Here is a 24,763-nt window from a genome sequence, read left to right as displayed (position 1 = left end):
ATTTGAGATAAATGGGACCGTGTTTACAATTACCGCACACATGTGAGGAGGAAGCTTGTTCATCCTACTTTACCAAGTCAAAAACAGTTGTTCTAAGCGCACTACACCCAGATACCCAAACCATTAACAACTGACTACACAGGAGCCTCCAGGTTGTGTGCCTAACCTGAATTAAATTGCACCTAAGTGTCCACAGACAATGTTGAACCTTCCCGAGGTCCTGGAGAGATGAAAGTGGAAGGAAAGCCCAGAGAAATATTTGATGAGACCCCATTTCTTAGGTAGGGGTTTGAGTCTCTTTTCTCAGGAAAAGTCTGTCTTTATTTCCTGATCCCTCCTCCCAACAAGCCCAGCCCAGAGCCCTCACAAGGCCACAACACAGAGGCTTTTATAACCGTTTTCCTTTATTGTGCTTGGTGGGACACCCAGAAGGTTGGGCTGGGGGTGATACTCATGGAGACAGAGAACACACAAAAGGATAAACTACACGCTGACTCCCAGTGGCCCCTGGTTCTCTATCTCTGGGTCAGGTCAGGCCCCCCTTTCTCCTGGGGTGTAACCTGGCCCAGGTCCCCAAGTCCACCACTGCCACCATTACTGACTGGCCTCACGGTACTGGTACATCAGGTCACTGACGTCTGTACTTTCCACTTTCAACCAACCGTCCTCCTTCACGTGGTACACTGCAGGCAAAGGAGAAAGAACAGAGTCGGGCTTCCCTGGTGGCGCAGTGGTTGAGAGTCCGCCTGCCGATGCAGGGGACACGGGTTCGTGCCCCGGTCTGGGAAGATCCCACATGCCACGGAGCGGCTGGGCCCGTGAGGTACCACAAAAAAAAAAAAAAAAAGAACAGAGTCACCTTCCCTTCAGCAAGATCCTGCTAATGATGTTATGTTGAAGGCGACAACAGCAACACACACTCTCAAAGCCCTTATTACGGGGATTGCAATGCCCCCTTCAGGCTCTGAAAACCCGCTCCCTGCCACTCAGCCTCCCCCATGTCTCCCAATCTCAACCCCCCTCCTTCTTCCTCACTCCCCAGGGGCATGGCAGGGGAGGAGGGCATTGGTCTCTTACTATTGACAACGCCTCCAGAATAGCTGTCTCGGTGGGTGGCATGAACAATTGCCCTTCGGCCCAGGTCACAGGCCTCTTCAATGCTAAGGTCAGGTCTATAGCCAGTATCCATGACCCCATAGGCATGGGAGCACCCACTACCGGTGGAGAACATATTTCCCGAGAGCCGAGTCCCAACTGCATCCACGTAGTAGAGTCCAGGCCCCTATAGGATGCAAGAAGGGTCTAGGTTGGAAGTGGAAAGGAAGTTGTTGGTAACATCCAGATTCAAGTGTGAGCCATGAGAAGTGGACCAAAGACTTAGGCTGACCCCAGGAACATCTGAACTAGGAGAACACTGTGGGAACAATCATAGAACTTAAGGGAGGAAAAACAAACTTGGAATCAGCTATTTGATCCAAAGGGACAAGCTTATGAAACAATGGTCCACACCCAGACCCAGAAATTGCCAGTGGGTAACAGTTCTATAACCGAGTGTTCTCTGTGCCACGTATCCTGTAGGGGAGGGAATGGGAGTGTAAGGTGGGGCAACTGACCTCTCATCCACATGTGGGAATATGGAGAAGGGAGGGGACTCACTTTCTTGTCCCAGCCACAGATCATGCTGCCCATGGAGAGGCCCATGCCCCGGTACTGGCACATCATGTTGGAGAGCAGTTTGGAGGCTGCAGACACAGAGATACGCTCACCATTCCGCAAATAGTACAGCCTGGGTGAGAACAGGAAGGTTCCAGGAGAGGACTTAGAGGTGACAGGAGAAGGCTAGCCCTCCTAGCAGCCCACTTGATGGGCAGAAAATGACTGAAGAGATAAGCATTTGAAAGGAGTGGTTTTGTAGGATCTAAGGATGGGGAAAGATTTGGAATGTATATAGAATTAACTTTTCTTTATTTTTTGGCTATGTGGCATGTGAAGCATAGTTCCCTACCAGGGATGGAACCTGCGCCCTCTGCATTGGAAGGCGGAGTCTTAACCACTGGACCACCAGGGAAGCCGTCAAAACCACATAAAGAGGGCTTCCCTGGTGGCGCAGTGGTTGCGAGTCTGCCTGCCGATGCAGGGGACACGGGTTCGTGCCCCGGTCCGGGAAGATCCCTTATGCCGCGGCGGCTGGGCCCGTGAGCCATGGCCGCTGAGCCTGCACGTCCGGACCCCCGCAACGGGAGAGGCCACAACAGTGAGAGGCCCGCGTACCGGAAAAAAGAAAACAAAAAAACACATAAAGAAATCCCAGTAGGGACTTCCCTGGTGGCGCAGTGGTTAAGAATCTGCCTGCCAATGCAGGGGACACAGGTTCAAGCCCTGGTCCAGTAAGATCCCACATGCAGCGGAGCAACTAAGCCCGTGTGCCACAACTACTGAGCCTGCGCTCTAGAGCCCGTGAGCCACAACTACTGAGCCTGCGTGCCACAACTACAGAAGTCCGCTCACCTAGAGCCCGTGCTCTGCAACCAGAGAAGCCACCGCAATGAGAGAAGCCCACGCACTGCAACGAAGACCCAATGCAGCCAAAATAAATAAATAAATAAATTTTAAAAAAGAAATCCCAGTAAACGATAGGATCCCACCAGGGTCGATGCTATTGGTGCTAAATATTGAAAATTGACAAATGATCTGGCTTCTTGGCAGGAGCACAGGCTGAGATTTGGGAGAAGGTTTTTAACCACCAAAAGGCTGTTTTGTGAAATATGACATTAGCACTAAGATGCTGGGGGCAGTTAGGAGCAGTGATCTGGAAGATGAAGAATCCAGGCTTAGAAGGGAGGTAAGGGGCTAGGCCTACCTGCACTCCTTCGCCAGCAGACGCTCCCAGTACTGACAGTCAGCTGCACAGCCAGACATGGTGCCAAGCAGGTAAGGGTTCATCTCAATCACCTTGTTCACCGTTAATGTGCCTGGAAGAAGATGGAGTTTGGGGAGAGGAGGAATGACCCCACAGCTCTCCCTGTGTGTCCTAAAACAATATCTGGTCCCACTTTGGTGTAGATGCTGGGCTCCTGCTGAGAGGAGGGCCCAGCTCCCCAGATTCTGCCAGCTGGAGAACACACACTCACCAATGTAATTCCCGGCCGAGGCCCGAGAATCCACAGCCACAATCAGCCCATGCTGGAACTTGAAGGCCAGCGTGGTCGTGCCATGAGCCATCTCGATCTGAATGTTCCTTTCTCCATTTCCACCCAGGGACCGGAAGAATTCAGTGGGCTAAGGAGATAGAAAAGGCAGAGAAAGGGCCACTGAAAACTTCTGAAGCTGGACACTCCAGGAAAAGAATTTAGAGGAAGGAGATACCCAGAAATTCTCCAACCACCAATAAATGAAACAGTTAATAACCTAGCTCTACAAGGAAATGGTTTGGGAGAAGGGAAAGAAGAGGCCATGACACCAACCTTTTCCATATGCCAGCACAATAGACTAAGTGCTACTCTAGATTAACTTAGAACAATGGCTTTCAACTCTCATTTTGTATTAGAATTATCTGGGCAATTTTAAAACATCCTGAGATTCTGATTCAGTTGGTCTTGGGTGGGACCTGGACACTGGTATTTTTTTTAATTGCCCTATAATTGATGTTAATGTGTAGCCGAGATATAGATGCATTTATTTAGGGCAGACTGTGTCTTGTAAGACAGCAGCATTCAGTGGAAATAATTCAAGTTTGTTTCAAGTTTAATTTTTAATATATTTGAACTATTAATCAATTAAAATAAAATATACAATCAGTTGTATTAACTACAAACGTTAAATCTCAGGATGAGCCAAGCTCATTTTAGCCTCAGGGTCTTTGCTGTTGGCCTGCAATACTTTGAAGCTTTGCCTGGATGGTTTCTTCTCTTTATTAAGGTTTCCACTCTGTTGCTCCTTTAGAGAGACCGTCTATGAGTGTCTCCCAAAATAACTCCCCCGATTTTTTATCTCATTGTTTTTAAAGGTTTTCATTAAAACACTTTAATTTCCTGAAATTGTCTTATTTTCATTTGTTTTTTGTTGGCTTCCTTGCAAAATGTAAACAGAGATCTTGTCTGTCTTGTTTTAACATGTGTCTATCCCTAGCACAAGGAGTGGAGTTTGGCATATAGTAAGTACTCAATAAATATCTGTTGAATGAATGAATGAACGGCGAAGATTTAGCATAGATTTTTGGTTAGTCCATCTGTTTATAAGCTAAACTGACTCTCCCAACTTTGAACACAAATTCTGTGTACCTTACTTCCTAGAAAACTGGAAAAAGAACACACCTGGTACACAGGTAGAGGTATTCTGAATTCAGTTTAAAATAAAGATGATTTGATAAAGCCTTCATTCGTAGCTGGGATTGTGACTCTTACTTGATGATAAAACCATGTTTCTGGAAAGTATTAATTGTGTTTTACAATAAATTGACATCTCTGATACATAAAAAAAAAAAAAGTGCTACCATAACTAAACATTTTAAGGGTGACTGTAATGGTTTTCCATTCATAGGTCATTTAACCCTCAGGAAAAACGTTTTATGAATATTATCCCCATTTTACAGAAGAGAGACCCAAGACCTAGACTAAGGGACTTGATCCAAGGCACAGAACTGTGAGTGGCTGAGCCCAGGCTAAACGCTCAAGTTCATAGGTTTTGCAAGACACTACACAGCCCCTGTATCATAGGATAGGCCCATGAGAAAAGCTTCGTGATTTGTTTGTGATGGAGAACGGGCAGGAAAGCTCTCTGGTCTCCCGATGGGAGCCCCCTTCCCGCTCACCTCTCCTTCTTTGTCCTAATCTGCACCTCCTAACCCTCAGGCGGCCAGCCCCCAAGTCCCACGTGGCCTCTTCCCTGGCTCCGGCCCTAGACCCTGGACGTGGCTCTGCTAGACTAAAGGATGGCCCCCTCCGCATTTCCCCGCCTCCGGACAGTCTCAAGGCAGACCCTCCATTACTCTGCTCCCTCCTGCCCGCCTCCCACGGGATTTTCTTACAGCCCTGACCTGCATTCCCAGGGGGAGGGCGAGCTCCGGAGATCGCAGAGAGAAACTGTAGTGACCGGGGTCCGAACGCTGCCTGCTTCCCGCGTGAGGGAAAGCCCAGTCCTCCCGCTGCCCGCGCGGGGCTCCGCACACGTCCAGCAGCGCCATGACCGCCCAGCACCCGGAGATCTGGCGGCTCTCGGAGGAGGAAGTGAAAGCGAAAGCCCGAAGCCTTAAGGGGAGGGAACCAGAATTTTTTCCACATCCCCCTGCCCTTCTCGAGAAGTGTCCAGTGGGCGTATGGGGACCAGGAGTATTATGCTGGGGACAGGCTTCTCTGATCCGCCTTCATGGAAATTAGGGAAACGGGGGTGATAGACTGCCAGAAGAAAGGAAGAAAGAGAGCGAGCAGCTCGAAAGCTCCCTGGGCAATGAGGTTACTGTAAGAGACACCGACAGGCTGGGGCATCCTCCGGGGACAGTTATGGGGTGGGCAGGGGTCATAGCATCAAAAGCGTAGCCTTAACCAGAAATCTGGAAGTCAGTGAGAACCTGGGAGCAGTTTCAAACCGGGAATGGGGGAGGGGTGTGCCTAGGAGCATCGCTTTATAGAAGTAGGGGAGGGATAGGAGTACGTGGGGGCACTGAGTCTTGAGGACAGACAGGTCTTGGGGAGACAGGCAATAGAATACACCTGCAGCGTTTGGGGGAAGGGAGCACCAAGGAGAGGGTGCAGCCTCTGAATCCTTCCACCTAGTCCCTCCTAGGGCCTCTCCCAGTTCAACGGTCTCCCTGACCTGTAGCCACCCACAAGAACTGCCCTTTCTGACCGCACCTACTTGCGTAATTCTTGCTTGACTGAGCACTGTCGTGTTCAGTGTCTCTAAAACCAGCCTCTCCTTGCAACCTGAGTTGGCCTAATCTGCCCGGCAACTGTTGACGTCACATGACCACGGCCCTCCCTGAATGGAAGAGATCTACTAGACCACCCCGCCCACTACGCTGAGTTACCGGGGCAGGTGCCACTGCAGAACCCGGCGAGCCCTGCTGTAACGGACCGGGGTGGGCAAGCGAACGAGGTGGTGAACTTCCTCTAGACGTGCTCATCCTGCATCCTCCATCTCCGGGCTCTGAGGCACTGCAGCTGCTGGTGCCTGCTGGAGGACACCGTATCCCCGTTTGGCTCATCCTTGGGGGTGGGCACAGGGGGATGGAGAAGTGAAGGGGGCAACCATAGGAAATAGAAAACTTAAGGGAAAAGATGGCACACGTAGGGCTGGGAAACACTGAGGATGTTGAAGGAGGGAGGGACCCAGATCCTGAAAATGGCGCTGCAATGGTCGGTGGGCCATTTGGTCCACTGAAAACACGAGAAACCACAGTACAAGACACCAATTTTATTATAACTATCAAGAAACCACAGGGTATTTATGGGCCAGCATATGCCTCGGGTCAGGGTGAAAAGGAGCTGACCTTCCATTTCTGTGTATTCTAAATATTTCTCATGCTAGCCACACCAACCCTGGCTCCAAACCCAGTTACACTAAGGAGTTCTGAAGCCTGTTTTCTTCCAGGAAATCTGTATAACCAAGAGGAGCCTGGAGAGCAGCTAACACTCATGGCAAAATTTCAGGCATCACCTCAGGGGTTACGTTTTAGAATGTCACCCCTCCCGGTAGCAGCTGCCCACTCTGCAACTCTGGTAAGACCTTTGTTCTCAAACTCTCCACTATAGAGAGGAGGGAAAAAGGGAAGGAGACGGAGTGTGCAGATCTGAGGAGTCTTTCATTCTGGAGCACCTGACCCACCAGGAGCCTGAACCATGGTGCAATAGCGTCCCTTATTCGCCATGAGCTGTTGGTGGGTTCCCGCCTCAACGATGGTGCCCCCTTCCAGAAAGAGGATGTGGTGAGCCTGCTCCACCAAGCTGAGGCGCTGGGTGATGAGAAGCACAGACCGAGAGCACCGCTCAGGGCTTTTATACAGGAGCTGCTCCACCTGAGAAAAAACATACACTCTGTCAGACCAGGGGACCACTTCCAGCTCAGAGAGGCATCTGTGTTTCCAGAGCTGGGACAGACCTCGCCAGGATCATTGCCACCTCTGCCAATAACCCAAAGGAAACTGAAGATTCTCCTTCTGGGTGCTTCTCTATCAAACCTTTGATTTGTGAAGGGCTGTTTACATGAGGTGGCAACGGTGGAATAAAAGAAAGAGGCCTAAACTGGGAGATTGGGATTCACATACACACACTACTGTATATAAAATAGATAACTAATAAGAACCTACTATATAGCACAGCGAACTCTACTCAGTACCCTGTAATGGTCTATATGGGAAAAAAAATCTAAAAAAAAAAAAAATCACTTTGTTGTACACGTGAAACAAATACAACATTGTAAATCGCCTATACTCCAACAAAAAAAATGTTTTTTAAGTAATGAAAGAAAGAGCCCTAGGGTGAAACCCATAAGAGTGAAAGGTATTGAATAGTCTCTCCTCTCTAATTTTTAAATTCTCTTTTAAGGAAATATAACTTACTAGTAAAGAGCATGAGCATTCAAGTCAGGCAGACATGAATTGGGGTCCAGGCTCTGCTATTCAATGGCTGAATGACAGTGAGCATGTTATTCAACCTCTCTTAGCCTCTGTTTTATCATCTGTTGGATGAGGGTAACAACACCCAGCTCACAAGCATTCATGATGAATGAGCGAGCAAGAGACGACATCCAGCACGTCCAGCACATAGTAAAAGTTCAATTCATATTAGCATTATGAGGGCGGTCTTTTGCTTATGTTTGGCTTCACAGATTCAGGGTCTATAGATCATCTCTTTTAACTGGTTTTAGGCATCTTGGGGAGAAGCTAACGGGAACTGAGAATTGCAAGGACCAGTTTGGAGAATTATGATGTTAATATAATAACAAAGGATGAGTGAAGGAAGGAGGACTGGATGGGAAATAGGCATTAAGAAGATGACTCTCGGGCTTCCCTGGTGGCGCAGTGGTTGAGAGTCCGCCTGCCGATGCAGGGGACGTGGGTTCGTGCCCCGGTCCGGGAAGATCCCACATGCCGCGGAGCGGCTGGGCCCGTGAGCCATGGCCGCTGAGCCTGCGCGTCCGGAGCCTGTGCTCCGCAACGGGAGAGGCCACAACAGTGAGAGGCCCGCGTACCGCAAAAAAAAAAAAAAAAAGAAGATGGCTCTCTTACACAGGACTGGCTGTTTACATCCAGGGCACTGGTAGCATCATCCAGGATGAGTACACACGGTTTCCGGATCAAGGCTCGAGCCAAGGCCACTCTCTGTCGCTGACCCCCTGACAGCTGGCCCCCAGCCTCACCTACTTCTGCAGAGACAAGGGCCAAGGTGAGAGCTGAATAAGCACACGCACGCACACACACACGTACACGCACACCAAGGACTGATGGATGCAGCACCATAGAGAAGGTTCTGGGAAGGTAAAGGAGTTCTGAGGACATGAGGATAAAAGAGCCATAGGAACAAGATCTTACAACTTCAAATTGATGTCAGTGGGGTGGGGGGAGCTAAGGAATCAAGGCAAGACTACTGGGGTTACAAGGAAGGTAAAGATGTCTGGGTGGTGATGTGAGTGGAGACAGCACCTGTGTCGTAGCCTTGAGGGAGTACAGAGATGAACCCGTGGGCTCTGGACTCCACTGCAGCAGCTGTGATATCCTCCATGGTTGGCTTCTGGACCAGGCCATAGGCAATATTTTCTTTAAAGCTTCTTCCAAATAGCTGTGGCTCTTGTCCCACAGCAGCCACCTGGGACAAAATACGATGCAGAGTCATAGGACAAGGAACACAGGGGTGTGGTTCTCTAGAGACTGAAGACTGAGAATCTCTACTGGAAGCATGTCACAAAATTACACAGCCCCTCTCCTGACCACGCGCTCACCTCCACCTAAGGTCTCCTAATGCTCTGTTCAGAGTGCTCGGTAAGAATGCTCTTCTGACTTGAGGCTCCCTGCCCTCCCCCATGCCATCTTCTAGCTCACCTGTCTGTGCAGGTAGCAGTGCTCATATTTGGAAAGGGGCTCCCCGTCCAGGAGCACCTGCCCCTCGGTGGGCTGGTACAGATTCTGCAGCAGGGCAGCCACTGTGCTCTTCCCAGACCCATTGGGCCCCACCAGCGCCGTCACCTCACCAGGACGAAGGGTGAACGTCAGCCCCTGGAAGCCAGAGAATCACACACACTAAGAGGCAGCCGGAGGCCCCTAAGCTTGAGACGTGTCAGTCATTGTCTTGTTACGTTGTCTTGTCAATGTCTTCCCCCAGAGAAGAGAGGAGGAAAATGGTGAAGTACAGCAACTACTCCCCTTCCACATGCACAGACACCTCCCCATGGCGTAGAGACGGAAGATGAAACAAAGACAAAGGCAAACACTAAGACCACTGTGCCACACACGCAATCTCAGAGAGCATGAGAAAAAAGAAAACAATCACATTCCAAACCACAGATGGAAAGAAAAAGGAAGACTGGAGACACAGCTTTTGCTTCCATGACGCCTTAGGATAGGAGAGCCTTCTCCCCGAGAGCCTCCTCTTCCATTCTTCTTGGAAATCCAGCCTGGTCCTTGAGCTCGGGGGCAGTTTTATGGAACGCGTGATCTTTTCTTTGCCTCTGAAGGGTGAGGGAGGCTCTATCTAAACCTGGTGCTAAGCAGGTTGAAGGCAGGGAGAAAATTTAAGGTGGTCGAGTTGAGGGTGAGGTTGGGAGAATACAGGGATTGGTAGGTTGTACCTGCAGCACTGGGACATCTAGATGGTTTGGGTAGGCGAAGGAGACACCCTGGAACTGGACGAGGCCCTGCAACTTTAAGGGAGTGAACACACCACTGGCTGGGCAGCAAGGGATCTGGTCCAGGTATTCAGATATTTTCTCTGAAGAGCCCACAGCCTTCTGTAGCCTGGGATAGGTGGACAGCAGTGCCTGGAGGGGAGGTATGAATAGTGAGGTGGGGGATGGGAGGGACCCAATCTGTTACCAGGGTTATGTGATGTGAGAAGGGCAAAGGAGGGAAGGAAAGTGATTCAGATGGTGACGGCACAGGGGAAGGAAAAGCACTGGGGAGTGAGAACGGAAGGACCTCACCTCAACAGCTGTGGTGAACTGCTTCTGGTAAAGAACAAAGGTGACCAGGTCCCCACTGCTTACAGACCCACTTGTCACCAGCTGCCCACCAAAATACAGGATTCCCACCTTCAGCAGCAATCCTGAGATCTGTGGAGACCACAGAGAAAAGGGACTGTGGGAGGAAAACCTAAAATTCTGGTGCAAAGAACCAGAATCATTAACAGTAAGGAGAGCTAGTGTCCCATTTCCCCAAGTAACTCGGGGGGTTCAATAGATATTAAAGAATGAAACAGAGCATGCCATGGAGTCTCACTCAGTTACCCATGATAGAAGTCAATTATCACCATCACCATCACCAGTAGTGCCTTGTTTGGGGAGCATCTTGCTCTTCACAAAAGGCTTTTATGAATGTAATGTCATCTAATATTCATATCAAGAGCCCTATAAACTAGGTTATATTACTCCCATTTTTTAAAATGAGAAAAAAGTCTCAGAGAAAGTAAGTTACTAGCCCGTGGTCCCAGAGCTAGTAAATGGCAGCATCAAGGCAGGAACTTCTGATCGCTGATCTAGTTCTCTGTCAATTATATCACAAGATGCCCCGCATCCTTGGCTTCCGCTGTTCCCATGGCTCTCAGGAGTACATCCGCATAGTTCAGGCATGAAGCAGGCCCAGGTGCAGGAATGTATAGCTCCCTGAGCACCCCCCTTGAGGCAAAGGAAGGCCCTGGGACTGGAAGACTTGGCACTTTCCTACCAAGGGGGTTGGGGAGATTTTGTGTACCCTACGGACAGGAAGCCATCTAGCATGCCTAAAAAGAGGGAGGGGGTTAGGAACACTGAGTGGGGTCATGGAGCCTCTGGTTGCTGGGATACAGACACTGAACCCACCATTGCCCAGCGGAGGAAGAGTGTGGAGCAGGGTCATGGGACAGGGAATGGCACTGAAGCATCTCGGGGACCAGGGAATAGGCATTCATCCCCAGGTGCTCACAAGGGTGGTCCAGAGGTTGATCGCATAGGCCAGGGCCTCCTTCTGGTTGAGTGTCTTCATTTCATGCAGCTTTTGCCTGAACTTCTGGGCCTCACCCTCTTCGTTGGCAAAGCTCCGGACTGTAGGCATGGCTGACAGCACCTCAATGGCCACCTGGCTGGATTTTGCCAGAGATTCCTGCACCTGTGCTGCCAGCACCTGTGGAGACACGGACAAGAGATGTCACACGTGGTTGGCAAACCATAAGGGACGCTAGGACCTGAGTTATCCAATTGTAGATTAAAGGTGAGAAAGGGCAGAGAGACAGAAGAGAAAGGGACACAGCTATATCCCCCACGGATACTAAAGAGATACAGAGAAGAGGAAAGTGACTCAGAAGGGTCATAGAGGATCATATTCTTGAGACTGGTGATCATATTCCTTTTTTTAGTTTTCATTTTATATTGGAGTACAGTTGATTTACAATATTATATTAGTTTCAGGTATACCGCGAAGTGATTTAGTTATACATACATACGTATCTATTCTCTTCCAGAGTTCTTTCGTATATGTGCTATTACAGAGTATTAGGTAGAGTTCCTTGTGCTATACAGTAGGTCCTTGTTACTTATCTATCTTATATATAGTAGTGTGTATATGTTAATCCCAACCTCGGTGATCATATGCTTAAAGACAGATGGTAGGCAGACATTAGAAGACACAGAGAAGGTGAAGATCGACACTGAGCAATCCAGGAACATGGACAAGGAGTTTCAAAAAGATGAAGAATCAGCGAAGGTGCCAGGAAAGAAATCTGTGAGGAGAGCCCACCAAGTCTGGGCGATGAGGGTCAGTATAGGTTGAGGCAACTCCCTGGACATACCTCGTGCCATTTTCCCAGCTTCTCAGGCAGAAGGAAAAGTAGTGGCAGGGCGAGCAGGGTGACCATGGTGAGGGACGGGGACCCCCAGAGCATGAGCCCCAAGAGACACAGTCCACGCCCGAGGTACCACAGCAAGAGGCTCAGCTCCAAACTCAGAGACTCACTCATGGTGGACGTGTCCTCTGTGACCCGAGATGTGACGGCACCTGCCAAGGGTTGAGGAGAAGAAAGTGAGTGAGTGAGAAACTCAGAGTGATGGGAGGGACTGGCAATGAGCCAGGGTGCCAGGGGGAGGGGTTCTAAGCAAGTCTGGAAAACAAGGTCAGTGGTTTAGGGAGCCTTGGAATTTCAACTCAAGGAGAATGGGTTCCAGAGGAAAAGCCTGGTCAAAGACCTTCCTTTTAACTCTAAAGAAATTGATGCCCTTGTGAATTTCTAATTCTCTGACAGATTTCTGTTCTCTAAAGAACTTGTATATCCCCTGCACACAGGCAGGAAAAACTTAAACTGATCACATAACAGAGCTGGAGAAAAACGAAGGTGCTGCTAGAAAGCAGTCCAGGAAATTGTAGCAAGTCCTGGATTGGGAATCAAGAGATGGCTTCTATTCCCAAGTTCATCTCTATCCATACGTGTCTATGCAAGTGTTGGCATTTAGGGTCTGGGCCTCAGTTCCCGTCTCTGTAAAACGAGGTGGTTGGACTCTGTGATCTCAAAATTTCCAGGTTTGAAATTCCTGTCATTTCTATCTAAATACACACAGAGGGATATATTTGTGGGAAAATCTTGGATGGAAACACTAGGTTTTTCTGCAGATAAGGAGTATATGTATTTTGCTCTTGAGGTACGTCAAGAATAAGACATGACGACGTTTACGTGTGAGAGGAGGATCAAGGTTATAAGTAAAAATATGTATGGGGATATAAACAGTAAGTGGATGGATAGTGAAAAGAGTTTCATGAGAAACCTGTTTGGTTCTTTTGAAAAAACTCTGTTTCCTGGCACAGGACAGCCCGAAACACCTCTCCCTGCAGGTGGCAGTGCACGCGGCCCATGGTGCTGTTGTAGATTCCATCAGCCGTGAGCTCCAGCACTGCGCTAGAAGGAGACAGAGAAGGAGGGCCAGGCACGGTCAGGGGGCCCACCAGAAATGCACTCTGGACGGTAGCCCCAACTTTCAACTCCCTCTTTTTCAGGGTTCCCCCAACCCCAGCCTTCCGACTTCAGCCCCCAGACCTGGCTATGGTGAGGACAGACATGAGAGTTATGTTTCGCACGAAGGCACCGCCTGTCCTGTCTTGTAGAATCCAGTCCGTGAAACGGCCCGTGAAGAATGGAACAGCCATCTCCCCTGGGGAGGGAGAGAAATATCAAGTCTAAGCAGGTCAGCTCTAACCAGACGACCCCCGGCCCACCCTCCTTTCACCTTTGCCCATAATCCTGGAGGGCAGTGGCAGAAAGACACAATCTACACCTAAATGGGCCACCTGGGAACTCAAAACCCTGTGGCCCCACAAGACCTTTAGAGGTTGAATGAGGAAGGCTAGGGATCATAGGATGGTCGGCCCCAGAGGAAAGGCCTTGTCCAAGGTGGCCAGTGAAGCAACGCCCGGGGCAGCCCTGGAGTCCAGGACTCCTGACTCCTACCCAGTACAGGGCTCTTCCCTCTCCACTGGGGTGGGGAGTGGGGGCTCTTCTCAAGACCTGAGCTGGGTCCCCTTCCCCTCATCCACATTTCTGAGAACTCATACCAATCTATCTCACTGACCATTACTCTCGATTCCTTCCCAGTCCTCTAGCCTCGTCCCTCTACCCCTGCATCCCCCTTACCAAGACAGGAGAGTACCACCAGGGCCAGAAAGAGCCGCAGGCGTTGTATCTCTGGGCCCAGGAAGCCTAGAAGCCGGCTCACCGCCACTCCAGAAGCGCCGTGAGCTCCTTGCACCCAAAGGCTCCTGATCTTATGCCACAGGGCGGCCGCGGGCAGTGCCGCCGTGTAGCTGAGCGCAAAGGCGTCCAGGCGACTCCCCCAGTGCAGTGGCTGGGTGCAGTGAACGTCCCCGGGGGCTCCCCACGAGCCCAGCTCTCGGAACGAGGCAAGTCCCGGCAGGGCCAAGCCCAGCGCCGCCGCCAGCGGCTCCAAAGCAGCCAGCCATCCCCGGACTCCTGCGCTTTCTCTCCCGAAGCCCAGCGCTGCCCCGAGGACGCCTCGGGCTCCCAGCCACAGTACCGCCCAGCGGCTCAGGCCCGCCACCCAGACACTGAGCAGCGGCAGCGCAGGGGGTACCAGCAGGGAGGCTATTCGAGGCAGCGCCAGCCGGAGCAGCATCCAGTCGGCGAGGAGCAGCAGCGCTGTCCCCAGGCACGCGAGGGAGGCTCGGGAGAGGCGGAGACACCCGCAGGGAACGGGGGACTCCGAGCAGGCCATGGGCGCGCGCGGTTCGAGGACGGCCCAGGTCCTGAGATTCTCGCCGTCCTCGCCGGGACGGAGTCTCTGGACGCTGTTGGAGTCGTAGCAGGGCGGGCCCCCGGACCGCGCCGGGGAGGGAGCAGGGCGAGCCGGGTCGGGGCTTCGGAAAGTCCCGGGAACCCGCCGAGCCCGCCGGCGCTGGCCTGAAGTGAGCAGTTTACAGTAAAGGGAAAACGAAAGCGTCTCCGGCTCCCCAGACCCACCCACTCCGAAGGCTGCCCGCCCGGACTTTGTGGGGGGAGGGCGTCGACATCAGATCCGAGATTTAGGGGAGCAGCCCTGGTGCTCCACCTTCTCCATTCCCAACACCCTACCCTGCTGTCCTCGCCTCCACTTGCGGGACCCACTTGCCGCGACTTTCTCACTCCAGCCTCTGGGTGGGGTACCTACGTCATCTGTCTCCGGGCGGTTCTGCCCCGCGCAAGTTAGCGCCCGGATGCGAAGCCTCACGGCATGGACCCGGGCGCCCCCTGGCGGGCGTGGAGAAGGGGCGGAGCTGTAGGCAGCGAGTGGCGCGCTGTCCCAGGTCGCAAACCCGCGCACCAGGCGGCGAGGAGCGCGGCGCAGGGATGCTGCGAGCGGGAGCACCCACCGGAGACTTACCCCGGGCCAGAGAAGTCCACACCGGGGTAATGAGTCTGGGCTTGAGGGTTAGCGGAGGGGTGGAGGAAGTGGAGCGATAGGGGGACCCTGGAAGCGCCAAAGAGTGAATTTGGAGACTAACGAGAGTAGGGAGATAGCTTGTAGCAGCCAGTGCTCACATCCCGAAATGAACACGGGCGTCAGTATTCTGAAGGGGTCGTCTAGGGGTCCGCGAAGGGACTGGGCACGGGAGGCAGGCAGAGAAGGTGTGCTTTGGCTCTGAGCTGGAAGCGTTAAGGAGAAGCTGCCCTAAAGCGCTTTCGCTTTCACTCCGGGCTGGAGAGAGCGGCTGGTTAAATCAAGAGAGGGGGTTGGAGAAGGTGCACAGAGAAAAGGAGACGGTGCCCTGGGTTAAGTAGGACAGCACTTGAGAGAGGGGAGCATGGGCACTGATTGAGAAGGGACGCATCACACAGACCTTTGATTGAGAAGTATAGCCGTAAAACCATTTATAAATTAGAAAATCTCTCCTCACTGCCAGATGAGCAGTGAAAAATAAGAAGTAGAAGTTAAAACAAAGCATGGGAGCTAGACATGGGTTTTAGTCCTGTGTGACCTTCGACAAGTCATTTGCGTTCTCTATGACTCAGTTTCTTCATTTGTAGGATCTTTAAGGCTTTTTCCAGTTCAACAGGAGTTTTAAAATGTAGCTTTATCCTCCTTCACTCTTCCTTAATTCTTTTGTTTAATTTCTTTTCTTGACCTGAAAAAGTCACCTCAAACTCCCTAATCAAATCCTCTTTTGGTGCAGATCTCTTTCCCCCTGGCTGTTTACCTCTTGATAAGAAATCCTTAAATGAGACCTCTATTTTAAACTGTCCCATGTGTTTCTTGCTGCTTTCCTCCTTCCTTGACACGTGGCCATGCTAACCACTGACCCCTGAGATGTTTTCTGTTGTTCAGTAAACTGAAAGAGCTCACTTCTGATTAAGGCGGGGGGGGGGGGGGGGGATGATTGTGGGCCCAAAAAAAGGGCTTGAGCTTGTTTCCCAAGGTCACGGTCACTCGCTGCATGGGGAGGCCTGTAGCACATCTGTACACACAACAAACGCATGCGGAGGTAATTCATCTGTGGAACTGCGTCACCGGGACTTGGAAGTGCCCGCCCTGAGCCCTTCACTCAAAGGGAGCACTTATGCCCCTAGGAGCCTCATCCCACCTCTCTCTCTTTACAGTGGAAGGATTCTAGGGATGCCATTCTTTCTGTGTGATACCACTGCCAGGCTCTGACATTCCCTTGCTGCTGGGAGAGACAAGAGAGAAAATGGAAAGATGAAGAAAAAAATCCCATTCTGGGAGTCAGCTCTGGCCTAAATTACTGTATAACCTTGAGCCAGTCGCCTCCCCATTCTGAGAATGTTTCCTCATCTGTAACATGAAGGGATCAAGGCTCTTGCTGCTCTGACGTTCCATCCTCTGTGTCTCTGCAGACAACCATCATGGCGGTAGAGTTTGATGGGGGCGTCGTGGTGGGATCTGATTCCCGGGTGTCTGCAGGGTGAGTAGCAGTGCCGGTGTGTCCTTTTGGAAGGAAGCTAATGGCCCCGAGTGCACATTTTTCTTAACCATTCATAAAGAGACTGGCAAACTGAAGCATTGGAGAAACTGAGTGAACCTTTCAGAAAGGCCACTATGATAAGGTATTGAGTGGGTATTTGGGTCTCTGAATTCATGGAGAAGAATCTGGGGCCTGGATGCTAATGTGGCCCGTCCCAGGGAGTCACAGAATTGGGTCTGAAAAGGGTTTAGGAGATAGAGATTTCAGGGGCCCACCTTCCATCTATGTTTAGAGATAGAAAAGATGGTCCTGCCAAGCAGATATTCTGGTTTCTGATCCATCACATGTTGAACTAAGTTTGTCTTTCTCCCTTCTGGCCAGTTTCCTCACATACAAGATAAGTATACAGGATTAGATCAATATTACTTACTTTATGTTCCATAGAACACATAACTTCCTCAATATGGTTAATAACAAAGAAAAATTAATAAGGCGAAGATTATTCTTAGCTTAATTTAGTATTTTTTGTTTTACTATAAAAATCTAAGCCTGAGGGGCTTCCCTGGTGGCGCAGTGGTCCCTGCCGATGCAGGGGACGCGGGTTCGTGCCCCGGTCCAGGAGGATCCCACGTGCCGCGGAGCGGCTGGGCCCGTGAGCCATGGCGGCTGAGCCTGCGCGTCCGGAGCCTGTTGCTCCGCAGCGGGAGAGACCGCAGCAGTGAGAGGCCCGCGTACCGCAAAAAAAAAAAAAAAAAAAAAATCTAAGCCTGAAAATAAATCTAATTTTGATCATTACTTGCAGTGTTTCGTTTGTTTGAGACAATTCTTTGCTTCCTGCTTTAATCCAAGCATTAAATTTCATGTACTCTGAAGCCATTCTCTTGTGAAATAAATTTGAGAAACACCGAAAGATGAACATCAGAAATTTTGGCAACTCTCTATATGATCCTGCAGTCCCACTCCTGGGCATATATCCAGACAAAACTATAATTCGAAAAGATATGTGCAGCCCTATGTTCATAGCAGCACTATTTACAATAGCCAAGACATGGAAGCAACCTAAATGTCCATAGACAGAGGAACGGGTAAGGAGGACGTGGTACACCATGAAAATCGGGGTGCATCTGTCTTTTTGAATTATGTTTTCCTCCAGGTATATGCCCAGGAGTGGGATTGCTGGGTCATATGGTAGTTCTATCTTTAGTTTTTTAAGGAACCTACATACTGTTCTCCATAGTGGCTGTACCAATTTAGATTCCCACCAACAATGTAAGAGGGTTCCCTTTTCTCCACACCCTCTCCAGCATTTATTGTTTGTAGATTTTTTGTTGATGGCCATTCTGACCAGTGTGAGGTGATACCTCATTGTAGTTTTGATTTGCATTTCTCTAATAATTAGTGATGTTGAGCATCTTTTCATGTGCTTTTTGGCCATCTGTATGTCTTATTTGGAGAAATGTCTGTTTAGATCTTCTGCCCATTTTTTGATTGGGTTATTTGGTTTTTTGATATTGAGCTGCATGAGCCGTTATATTTTGGAGATTAATCCCTTGTCAGTTGCTTCGTTTGCAAATATGTTCTCCCATTCTGAGGGTTGTCTTTATACAAAAAAAAAAAAAAAAAAGAGTGAATATATGTATATATGTAACTGATTCACTTTGCTGTACACCTGAAACTAACACAACATTGTAAATCAACTATACACCAATAAAAATTTTTAAAAAAAGAAAATGTGGTGTATATATATAATGGACTGTTATTCAGCCATAAAAAAGAATGAAATAATGCTATTTGCAGCAACGTGGATGGACCTAGAGATTAAGCATAGTCAGAAAGAGAAAGATAAATACCAAAAGATATCACTTATCTGTGGAATCTAAAGTATGACACAAATGAACGTATCTACCAAACAGACTCACAGACATAGAGAACAGACTTATGGTTGCCAAGGGGGAGAGGGGTGGGGAAGGGATGGATTGAGAGTTTGGGGTTAGCAGATGCAAACTAGTATATATAGGGTGGATAAACAACAAGGTCCTACTGTATAGCACAGGGAACTATATTCAATATCCTGTGATAAACCATAATGAAAAAGAATATGAAAAAGAATATGTGTATGTATAACTGAATCACTTTGCTGTACAGCAGAAACTAACACGACATTGTACATCAACTATATTTCAATAAAATTTCGTAAAAAATTGGCATCTCTAACGTTGATGACTTTTGACTCCTTCCTGACAGAGAGGCAGTGGTGAACCGAGTGTTTGACAAGCTGTCCCCCCTGCACCAGCGCATCTACTGTGCTCTCTCTGGCTCAGCTGCTGATGCTCAGGCCATAGCGGACATGGCTGCCTACCAGCTGGAGCTCCATGGGTATGAAGTTCTGGGGTCCCCAGTCCACACCACCTAGAGTTCCCCCAACCAGTGAACCCCTATACAGAGTCCTGTTCCAGGAGCAGTGCTGTGGAAAATGAAAAATTCTTGCTTTGCCTCCGGCTTTCATTAGTGTTGAACTGGCATTTGAATCTCTCGAAGCTGGTTTCTGCACCTGTAGAGTAGAGATAACTAATAGTACCTACCCTACCTCACCAGATGGTTATTTCCAGAATCAAAACATAAGAGTGAAAGTAGTTCAAAAACGGCAAATCACTCCCCTAATATAAATAGTGGGGACGAAGATTAGGACGTGGGCCACCATAATAGTAGGTGGTGACCGTAGGGGAAACCAAGGTCATTAGGGCAGAAGTAAAGTTTACCTGCTTTGACCCACATGGGCAGGGCTCTGGCAGTCAGGAGAATTATGTCATTGGGGGCTGGGGGTGGGACAGAGTAAAGGAGGGAGAACAATTAGCAATTGAAACCTTCTTCCCAGTGGGTGATGTGAGACTCTTGGTCCCCTGCACTTGTGGGAGGGGAGCTAGAGTTTGAATCCTTGCAGCTATAGGTTTCGGGTGTTCCCCCGGCAGCGATGATGGTAATGGTCCAGGAGGGTGGAACTTCAGGAAAGTCATTATTGCTGCCTATTCCTAACCCTTCCTTTAGAATGGAAATGGAGGAACTCCCACTCGTTCTGGCTGCTGCAAATGTGGTGAGGAATATCACCTATAAGTATCGGGAGGACCTGTCTGCACATCTCATGGTAGCAGGCTGGGACCGACGCGAAGGAGGCCAAGTGAGTCTCTCCCAATGTCCTCCCTCCCTCGGGGTTCCCCTCTCCCGCAGAGAGGGAGATGGAGGTCATATGGCATTCTCACTAAGAGTTCCAAAGACACTGCCTCGAAAATGTAGGATAGTCTCAAAGGAGAAGGGCATGAGATGCTGGGGCTTCACTACAGGGTGTGGACACCACCTGCTTGTCTCAGTGGTGAGCAGAGGAGGGAGGCTTCTGGAGTCTGACCTGAGGGTGCCTCCCCCAGGTATATGGGACCATGGGAGGGATGCTGATTCGACAGCCCTTTGCCATCGGTGGCTCTGGCAGCACCTATATCTACGGTTACGTGGACGCGGCGTATAAACCAGGCATGTCCCCGGAGGAGTGCAGGCGCTTCACCACGAATGGTAACTAAGCAAGTGGAAGGGTACCTGGGGCAGGTGTTGTTAAATGTGGGAAGGAGGTAGAGTATGAGGAATAGGAATACGTGGGTGACCATTTAATTAAGTGTCCAATGGGAATTCCCTGGCGGTCCAGTTGTTGGGACTCCTCGCTTTCACTTCTCGGGGCCCGGGTTGGATCCCTGGTGGGGGAACTAAGATCCCGCAAGCCATGCAGCATGGCCAAAAAAAAAAAAAAAAAAAAAAACAGAAAACGTCCAAACTGGGACACTTTTGAGAGTGAGAGACGGCAGGACAAAGGCTAAACTAGATGGGCTTTCAGGGTAAAAGGCGTAAACCAGGATTGTTATGAGCACACCGAATTAAGATCTAGGGTGACCACGAAAACCAGCGGTGAGCTAGCTTGGGCCCGCTCATAAGAGTTGATTGTTAAATATTCAAGGTTGGGGAGCTGCTTATTTATCTATTTATAATTTGAAATCAATCATGGCGGGAGTATTGAGACCATGGACATCATGTGAAGACTTTTTTTTTTTAAAGTTGGTTGACCATCACTAAATATGCATCTCTAGGAGATGGGTTCTGAAGTCTGAAAGTGGTCATAGGCATATGGACAGGAGGGAAGGGAAACAATATTTGAAGCTAAGCCATTCTCTCTTCCTCTCTGCAACTTGAAACCCTCTGCAGCTATTGCTCTGGCCATGAACCGGGATGGTTCCAGTGGGGGCGTCATCTACCTGGTCACGATCACAGCCGCTGGTGTGGACCATCGAGTCATCTTGGGCAATGAGCTGCCGAAATTCTATGACGAGTGAATCTTTCTCAGACTTCCCTTCTTTATTTTACAATAAACTTTCTGGGACTGGAAGCTGGTATGGCCATGGTCACTCAGGGAGATGAAGCTTGGGAAGGGGGCTTCTTCCCACCCAGATGTTAGCATATCTTTTTTATTCTTTTGTCCCCAGGTCTAAAACATCTTTCCCACAGGAGAGAGAGGTGGGCAGGGAGGCAGGGTGTATACTAGAACCAGGAAGAGCTCTACACAGGACAGGTCGTAGGTAGCTAAGACAGCTACACACAGGAGAATTAGCTAAGAGCACCAGCAAACTCACATGGAAGAGAATTCCTTTCATAATGCATTCATTCACGTTAGAGACGAAAAACTGATAAGTACTTAAATATTTGGTGGGGGGGTACTTGTGAATTTCAAAGAATAATAACAAGAACCAAAAAAGCTACATGTATCGAACCAAGCATTAGCTACATGCTTATAAACTTCATTTCTTAGAACCCAAACCAAAAAATCTTATGTAGGTAGGACAACTACTTCTGTGTACGGATAGATGGGAACTTAGGAAGAGTAAGCCATGGCAAGTTCAAAAGCTGAGATGTGGGATTTAGTTTACCATATGCCTTTCCTCTACCACAACATGAAACCTTCTATTCCCGCAAGCTTCATATAGCATCTCCTCCTTGAAATCTGCAGTAATTAGCCCAGCCCATGATTTGACACTTTCGAAGTCGTCACTAGATATTTGAGTAACTGTACGAAACAGGCTGAGTTCTGGTCCTGTCGTTGCCAGGCACTTTCTGAGTGAGAGGACAAATTACTCCCCTTCTTTGAGCCCTCATTTTCTCTTCTGTCAAATGAAGGTGTTGAGTGACTTCTAAGATGGTTTATAGTTTTGACATTCAATGCCATTTTGCTCATAAGTGAGCAGTTAAGAGGTGTATTTAACAGAAATCCTAGTAGGCTACCCAGGAAGCTTCTGTCTGCTTTTCTTTCTGGATCTCAGGCTCAACATACAAATTCAAAGTACCCTAAGACACTTCTGTGTCCTTGGTAGTGTGTATTTGGTTTGGAGAAAAATAATCTAAAATTACTAGAGCCTAGAGGAGGGGGAAGGGTAAGCTGAGACAAAGAGAGTAGCATTGACATATACACACTACCAAATGTAAAATAGCTAGTGGGAAGCAGCCTCAGCTCGGTGCTTTGTGACCATCTAGCCCTCTAGATAGGGAGGGTGGGAGGGAGACTCAAGAGGGAGGGGATATAGGGATGTATCTATGCATATAGCTGATTCACTTTCTTATACAGCAGAAACTAATACAACATTGTAAAGCAATTATACTCCAATAAAGATGTTAAATAAATAAATTGTACATTGCAAATAAAAATTAGATCAACCGTTGAAACTGAAAAATAAAAAATTAAATTACTAGAGCCTTGAGTTCTTTCTAGCCACGAGATTTAACTTATTTTGCAATTTAACATAATAGTTTAAGAGCCTATCTCTCCTGCTGATCACAACTCCCCACCTCGAACTCTGGAGAGTAGACAAAAGCAAGTACTAAACCACTCTGAAAAATAAACAAAAGCAGGGGAATTGCGGAGTCAAAACTTGGGGAGGCAACGCTCTGGGGGGAAAAAGAGGGTTCAATGTTTTTTCTCTTTCCTCTCATGGCTCTGCCCTGAAGTCAGGCAGCAGCTACAGAGCTACACTTCTGAACTGAATCTCCACTGCCGTTCTGGCTGGAGAAAAGAGGCCCCTGTGGGCAGGAGAGTGTAGGGGAATCTCCCAGGTGAGAGAGCTGGGGACGGGGCTCCCTAATTCTAGGTGTGAATCCTCATGACAGCCGGGTTACTCCTGAGCTGCACATATGACACAACCAGCACAAAACAGCAAAGACTCTGAGGACTGAATTAAGATGTAAACCTTTTAAAATTAGATGGTGGTCTTTTTCTTTATTGGCCAAAATATTGCATCCTTATGCCCCTCATTCAAAAATAATGGCTTACAATTTTAAAAGAAGGAGGAGGAGAAGGAGGGGGAGAAGAGGGAGGGGCAGGGGAAGAGGGCGAGGGGGAGAAGGGGGAGTAGAGGAAGAAAATAATTAGAGCAAAGACAAAATTAAGAAATAAATGAAGCCAAGAGGTAAAAACAATATACAACATGAATATCTCCTTTTAAAAAAGAAAAGTGAGGGCTTCCCTGGTGGCGCAGTGGTTGAGAGTCCGCCTGCCGATGCAGGGGACGCGGGTTCGTGCCGCGGTCCGGGAGGATCCCACATGCTGCGGAGCGGCTGGGCCCGTGAGCCATGGCCGCTGAGCCTGCGCGTCTGGAGCCTGTGCTCCGCAACGAGAGAGGCCACAACAGTGAGAGGCCCGTGTACCGCAAAAAAAAAAAAAAAAAAAGAAAAGAAAAGAGATGTGCTGGAGCTGTCTTGAACAGCCTAACAAGAGCAGATTGTAAAACATTCAGGAATTTTGAGAGGTAACTGTTAACCATTGGTAGCTTGACATTGACCGTGGTGAAAGCATTTATACTACAGAAACCAGCAATGCTACGCATCAGAACTTTTTTGGTTTTTTCCCCAGAAATCCAGTTTAACAGGCCACATGTTGATCAGCCAGCTATCCATGGGTGAAAAACAACTGGCTCTGAGCTACAGGGTAGTGAAAGCAAAAAAGGAAATGAAATCAGGTACAAGATTTGAAAGATTCATTTAAAAAGCAAATCATCCAAAAACAACAACAAAATATATATATATATATAATAGATATATATATATAGTTTTTCAAATCACACAGAACATTAACTGCAATAGAATATGCATCATGCCATAAAGAAAACGCCAATAAATTCCAAAGTATCAGTATCTTTGAAACTACATTCAGCATCCATATTGTATTAAATTAGAACTTGATAACAAAAGGATACCTGAAATTCTGATGGTTTTCAAATTTAAAAAATATTGATAAATAACAGATTTAAAAGGTACTCATAAAAGAAATTTACTCATTTAGAACCAGGTGGCAAAAACGTTACCTATCAGATTCTGTGGGACACAAAGGAATACTTAGAATTTTATAGCTTCAAATACATTTCTTAGAACAAAAAAAGTTTAAAATAAATGACTTAAAAATTCTCCTAAAATGTTGGAAAAAGAACAATTGAGCAAACCTAAAGAAATAAGGGAGGAAATTAATTTTCTATTGTTGTCTCATACTCACTGCATTAGCTACCTATTGCTGTGTAACAAATGACACCAAAATTTAGCAGCTTAAAATAACAACCATTTACAATTGGGCATTATTGGGACAACAGGGGAAGTTTAAATACGGACTGTGTATTTGATAATATTATATCCATGGTAAGTATCTTAGAGGTGATGATGTTATTCTGGTTTTGTAGGAGAAACATCCTTATTCTTAAAATACACATTCCAAACTATTTTAGGGTAAAATGTCATATATCCACAAATTTTCTCAAATGACTTAACAACATAGATCCTCAATAGTAAATGGATAAATAAAATGTAGCTTATTAATACAATAGAATACTGCATAAGCAATGCATATTAATAACTACTGATAATGCAACAAGATGGATAAATCTCATAGAAATAATATTGAGTAAAGAAGCCAGATGCACACAAAACTACACAATATATGTTTTGAAACAACCAGGTCCTACTGTATAGCACAGGGAACTATATTCAATATCCTGAGATAAACCATAATGGAAAAGAATATGAAAAAAATATGTGTATAACTGAGTCACTTTGCTGTACAGCAGAAATTAACACAACATTGCAAATCAGCTATACTTCAATAAAATTAGAGAA

At 48.1% G+C, this 24,763-nt stretch overlaps 3 protein-coding genes across 4 annotated transcripts; 1 reads left to right on the top strand and 2 right to left on the bottom strand.

Moving 5' to 3' along the window:
• Nucleotides 1–389: 389 nt before the first annotated feature.
• Nucleotides 390–5,202, bottom strand: PSMB8 (proteasome subunit beta 8). Its single transcript, XM_029241575.1, has 6 exons — nucleotides 5,036–5,202; nucleotides 3,132–3,279; nucleotides 2,861–2,972; nucleotides 1,657–1,786; nucleotides 1,078–1,282; nucleotides 390–683 (listed from the first exon to the last, which is right to left on the bottom strand). Exons 1-6 carry the CDS (start codon nucleotides 5,180–5,182, stop codon nucleotides 595–597), a joined length of 831 nt encoding a protein of 276 aa, XP_029097408.1. The 5' UTR covers nucleotides 5,183–5,202; the 3' UTR covers nucleotides 390–594.
• A 1,194-nt stretch (nucleotides 5,203–6,396) lies between these two features.
• On the bottom strand, nucleotides 6,397–14,611 carry TAP1 (transporter 1, ATP binding cassette subfamily B member). Of its 2 annotated transcripts, none has more exons than XM_029243038.1 (11): nucleotides 13,800–14,611; nucleotides 13,206–13,320; nucleotides 12,937–13,067; nucleotides 11,970–12,175; nucleotides 11,108–11,305; nucleotides 10,132–10,260; nucleotides 9,781–9,969; nucleotides 9,035–9,208; nucleotides 8,639–8,801; nucleotides 8,225–8,361; nucleotides 6,397–7,012 (listed from the first exon to the last, which is right to left on the bottom strand). In XM_029243038.1, exons 1-11 carry the CDS (start codon nucleotides 14,395–14,397, stop codon nucleotides 6,800–6,802), a joined length of 2,253 nt encoding a protein of 750 aa, XP_029098871.1. In that variant the 5' UTR covers nucleotides 14,398–14,611; the 3' UTR covers nucleotides 6,397–6,799. The 2 variants fall into 2 exon arrangements, with proteins under 2 accessions (XP_029098871.1, XP_029098872.1); XM_029243039.1 differs by having other exon boundaries at nucleotides 13,882–14,031.
• Nucleotides 14,612–14,765: 154 nt separating this feature from the next.
• PSMB9 (proteasome subunit beta 9) lies at nucleotides 14,766–21,002 on the top strand. Its single transcript, XM_029243041.1, has 6 exons — nucleotides 14,766–15,068; nucleotides 16,512–16,579; nucleotides 18,824–18,955; nucleotides 19,625–19,754; nucleotides 19,999–20,140; nucleotides 20,822–21,002. Exons 1-6 carry the CDS (start codon nucleotides 15,009–15,011, stop codon nucleotides 20,947–20,949), a joined length of 660 nt encoding a protein of 219 aa, XP_029098874.1. The 5' UTR covers nucleotides 14,766–15,008; the 3' UTR covers nucleotides 20,950–21,002.
• Nucleotides 21,003–24,763: the final 3,761 nt, after the last annotated feature.

This window comes from Monodon monoceros, unplaced genomic scaffold, assembly GCF_005190385.1.
Source record: "Monodon monoceros isolate NGI ecotype Baffin Bay Population unplaced genomic scaffold, NGI_Narwhal_1 Super_Scaffold_3, whole genome shotgun sequence".
NCBI classification, from domain to species: domain Eukaryota; kingdom Metazoa; phylum Chordata; class Mammalia; order Artiodactyla; family Monodontidae; genus Monodon; species Monodon monoceros.
This window is presented reverse-complemented; position numbering and strand designations above follow the sequence as displayed.

Bases quoted from the DNA above. Each gene is read 5' to 3' on its own strand.
- TAP1 (XM_029243038.1), bottom strand. From the start codon at position 14,397: ATGGCCTGCTCGGAGTCCCCCGTTCCCTGCGGGTGTCTCCGCCTCTCC. The intron at 10,261-11,107 runs GTGAGCACCTGG...TGGTCTCCACAG, and splicing joins TCAACCTCTGGACCACCCTT to ATCTCAGGATTGCTGCTGAA. The intron at 8,362-8,638 runs GTGCTGTCTCCA...TTGTCTCTGCAG, and splicing joins CCCTCAAGGCTACGACACAG to AAGTAGGTGAGGCTGGGGGC.
- PSMB9 (XM_029243041.1), top strand. From the start codon at position 15,009: ATGCTGCGAGCGGGAGCACCCACCGGAGACTTACCCCGGGCCAGAGAA. The intron at 16,580-18,823 runs GTGAGTAGCAGT...CCTTCCTGACAG, and splicing joins GATTCCCGGGTGTCTGCAGG to AGAGGCAGTGGTGAACCGAG. The intron at 18,956-19,624 runs GTATGAAGTTCT...CCCTTCCTTTAG, and splicing joins TACCAGCTGGAGCTCCATGG to AATGGAAATGGAGGAACTCC.
- PSMB8 (XM_029241575.1), bottom strand. From the start codon at position 5,182: ATGGCGCTGCTGGACGTGTGCGGAGCCCCGCGCGGGCAGCGGGAGGAC. The intron at 3,280-5,035 runs GTCAGGGCTGTA...CTATCTCCTTAG, and splicing joins CCCTCCCCCTGGGAATGCAG to CCCACTGAATTCTTCCGGTC. The intron at 2,973-3,131 runs GTGAGTGTGTGT...ATCTTCTTCCAG, and splicing joins CTCGGCCGGGAATTACATTG to GCACATTAACGGTGAACAAG.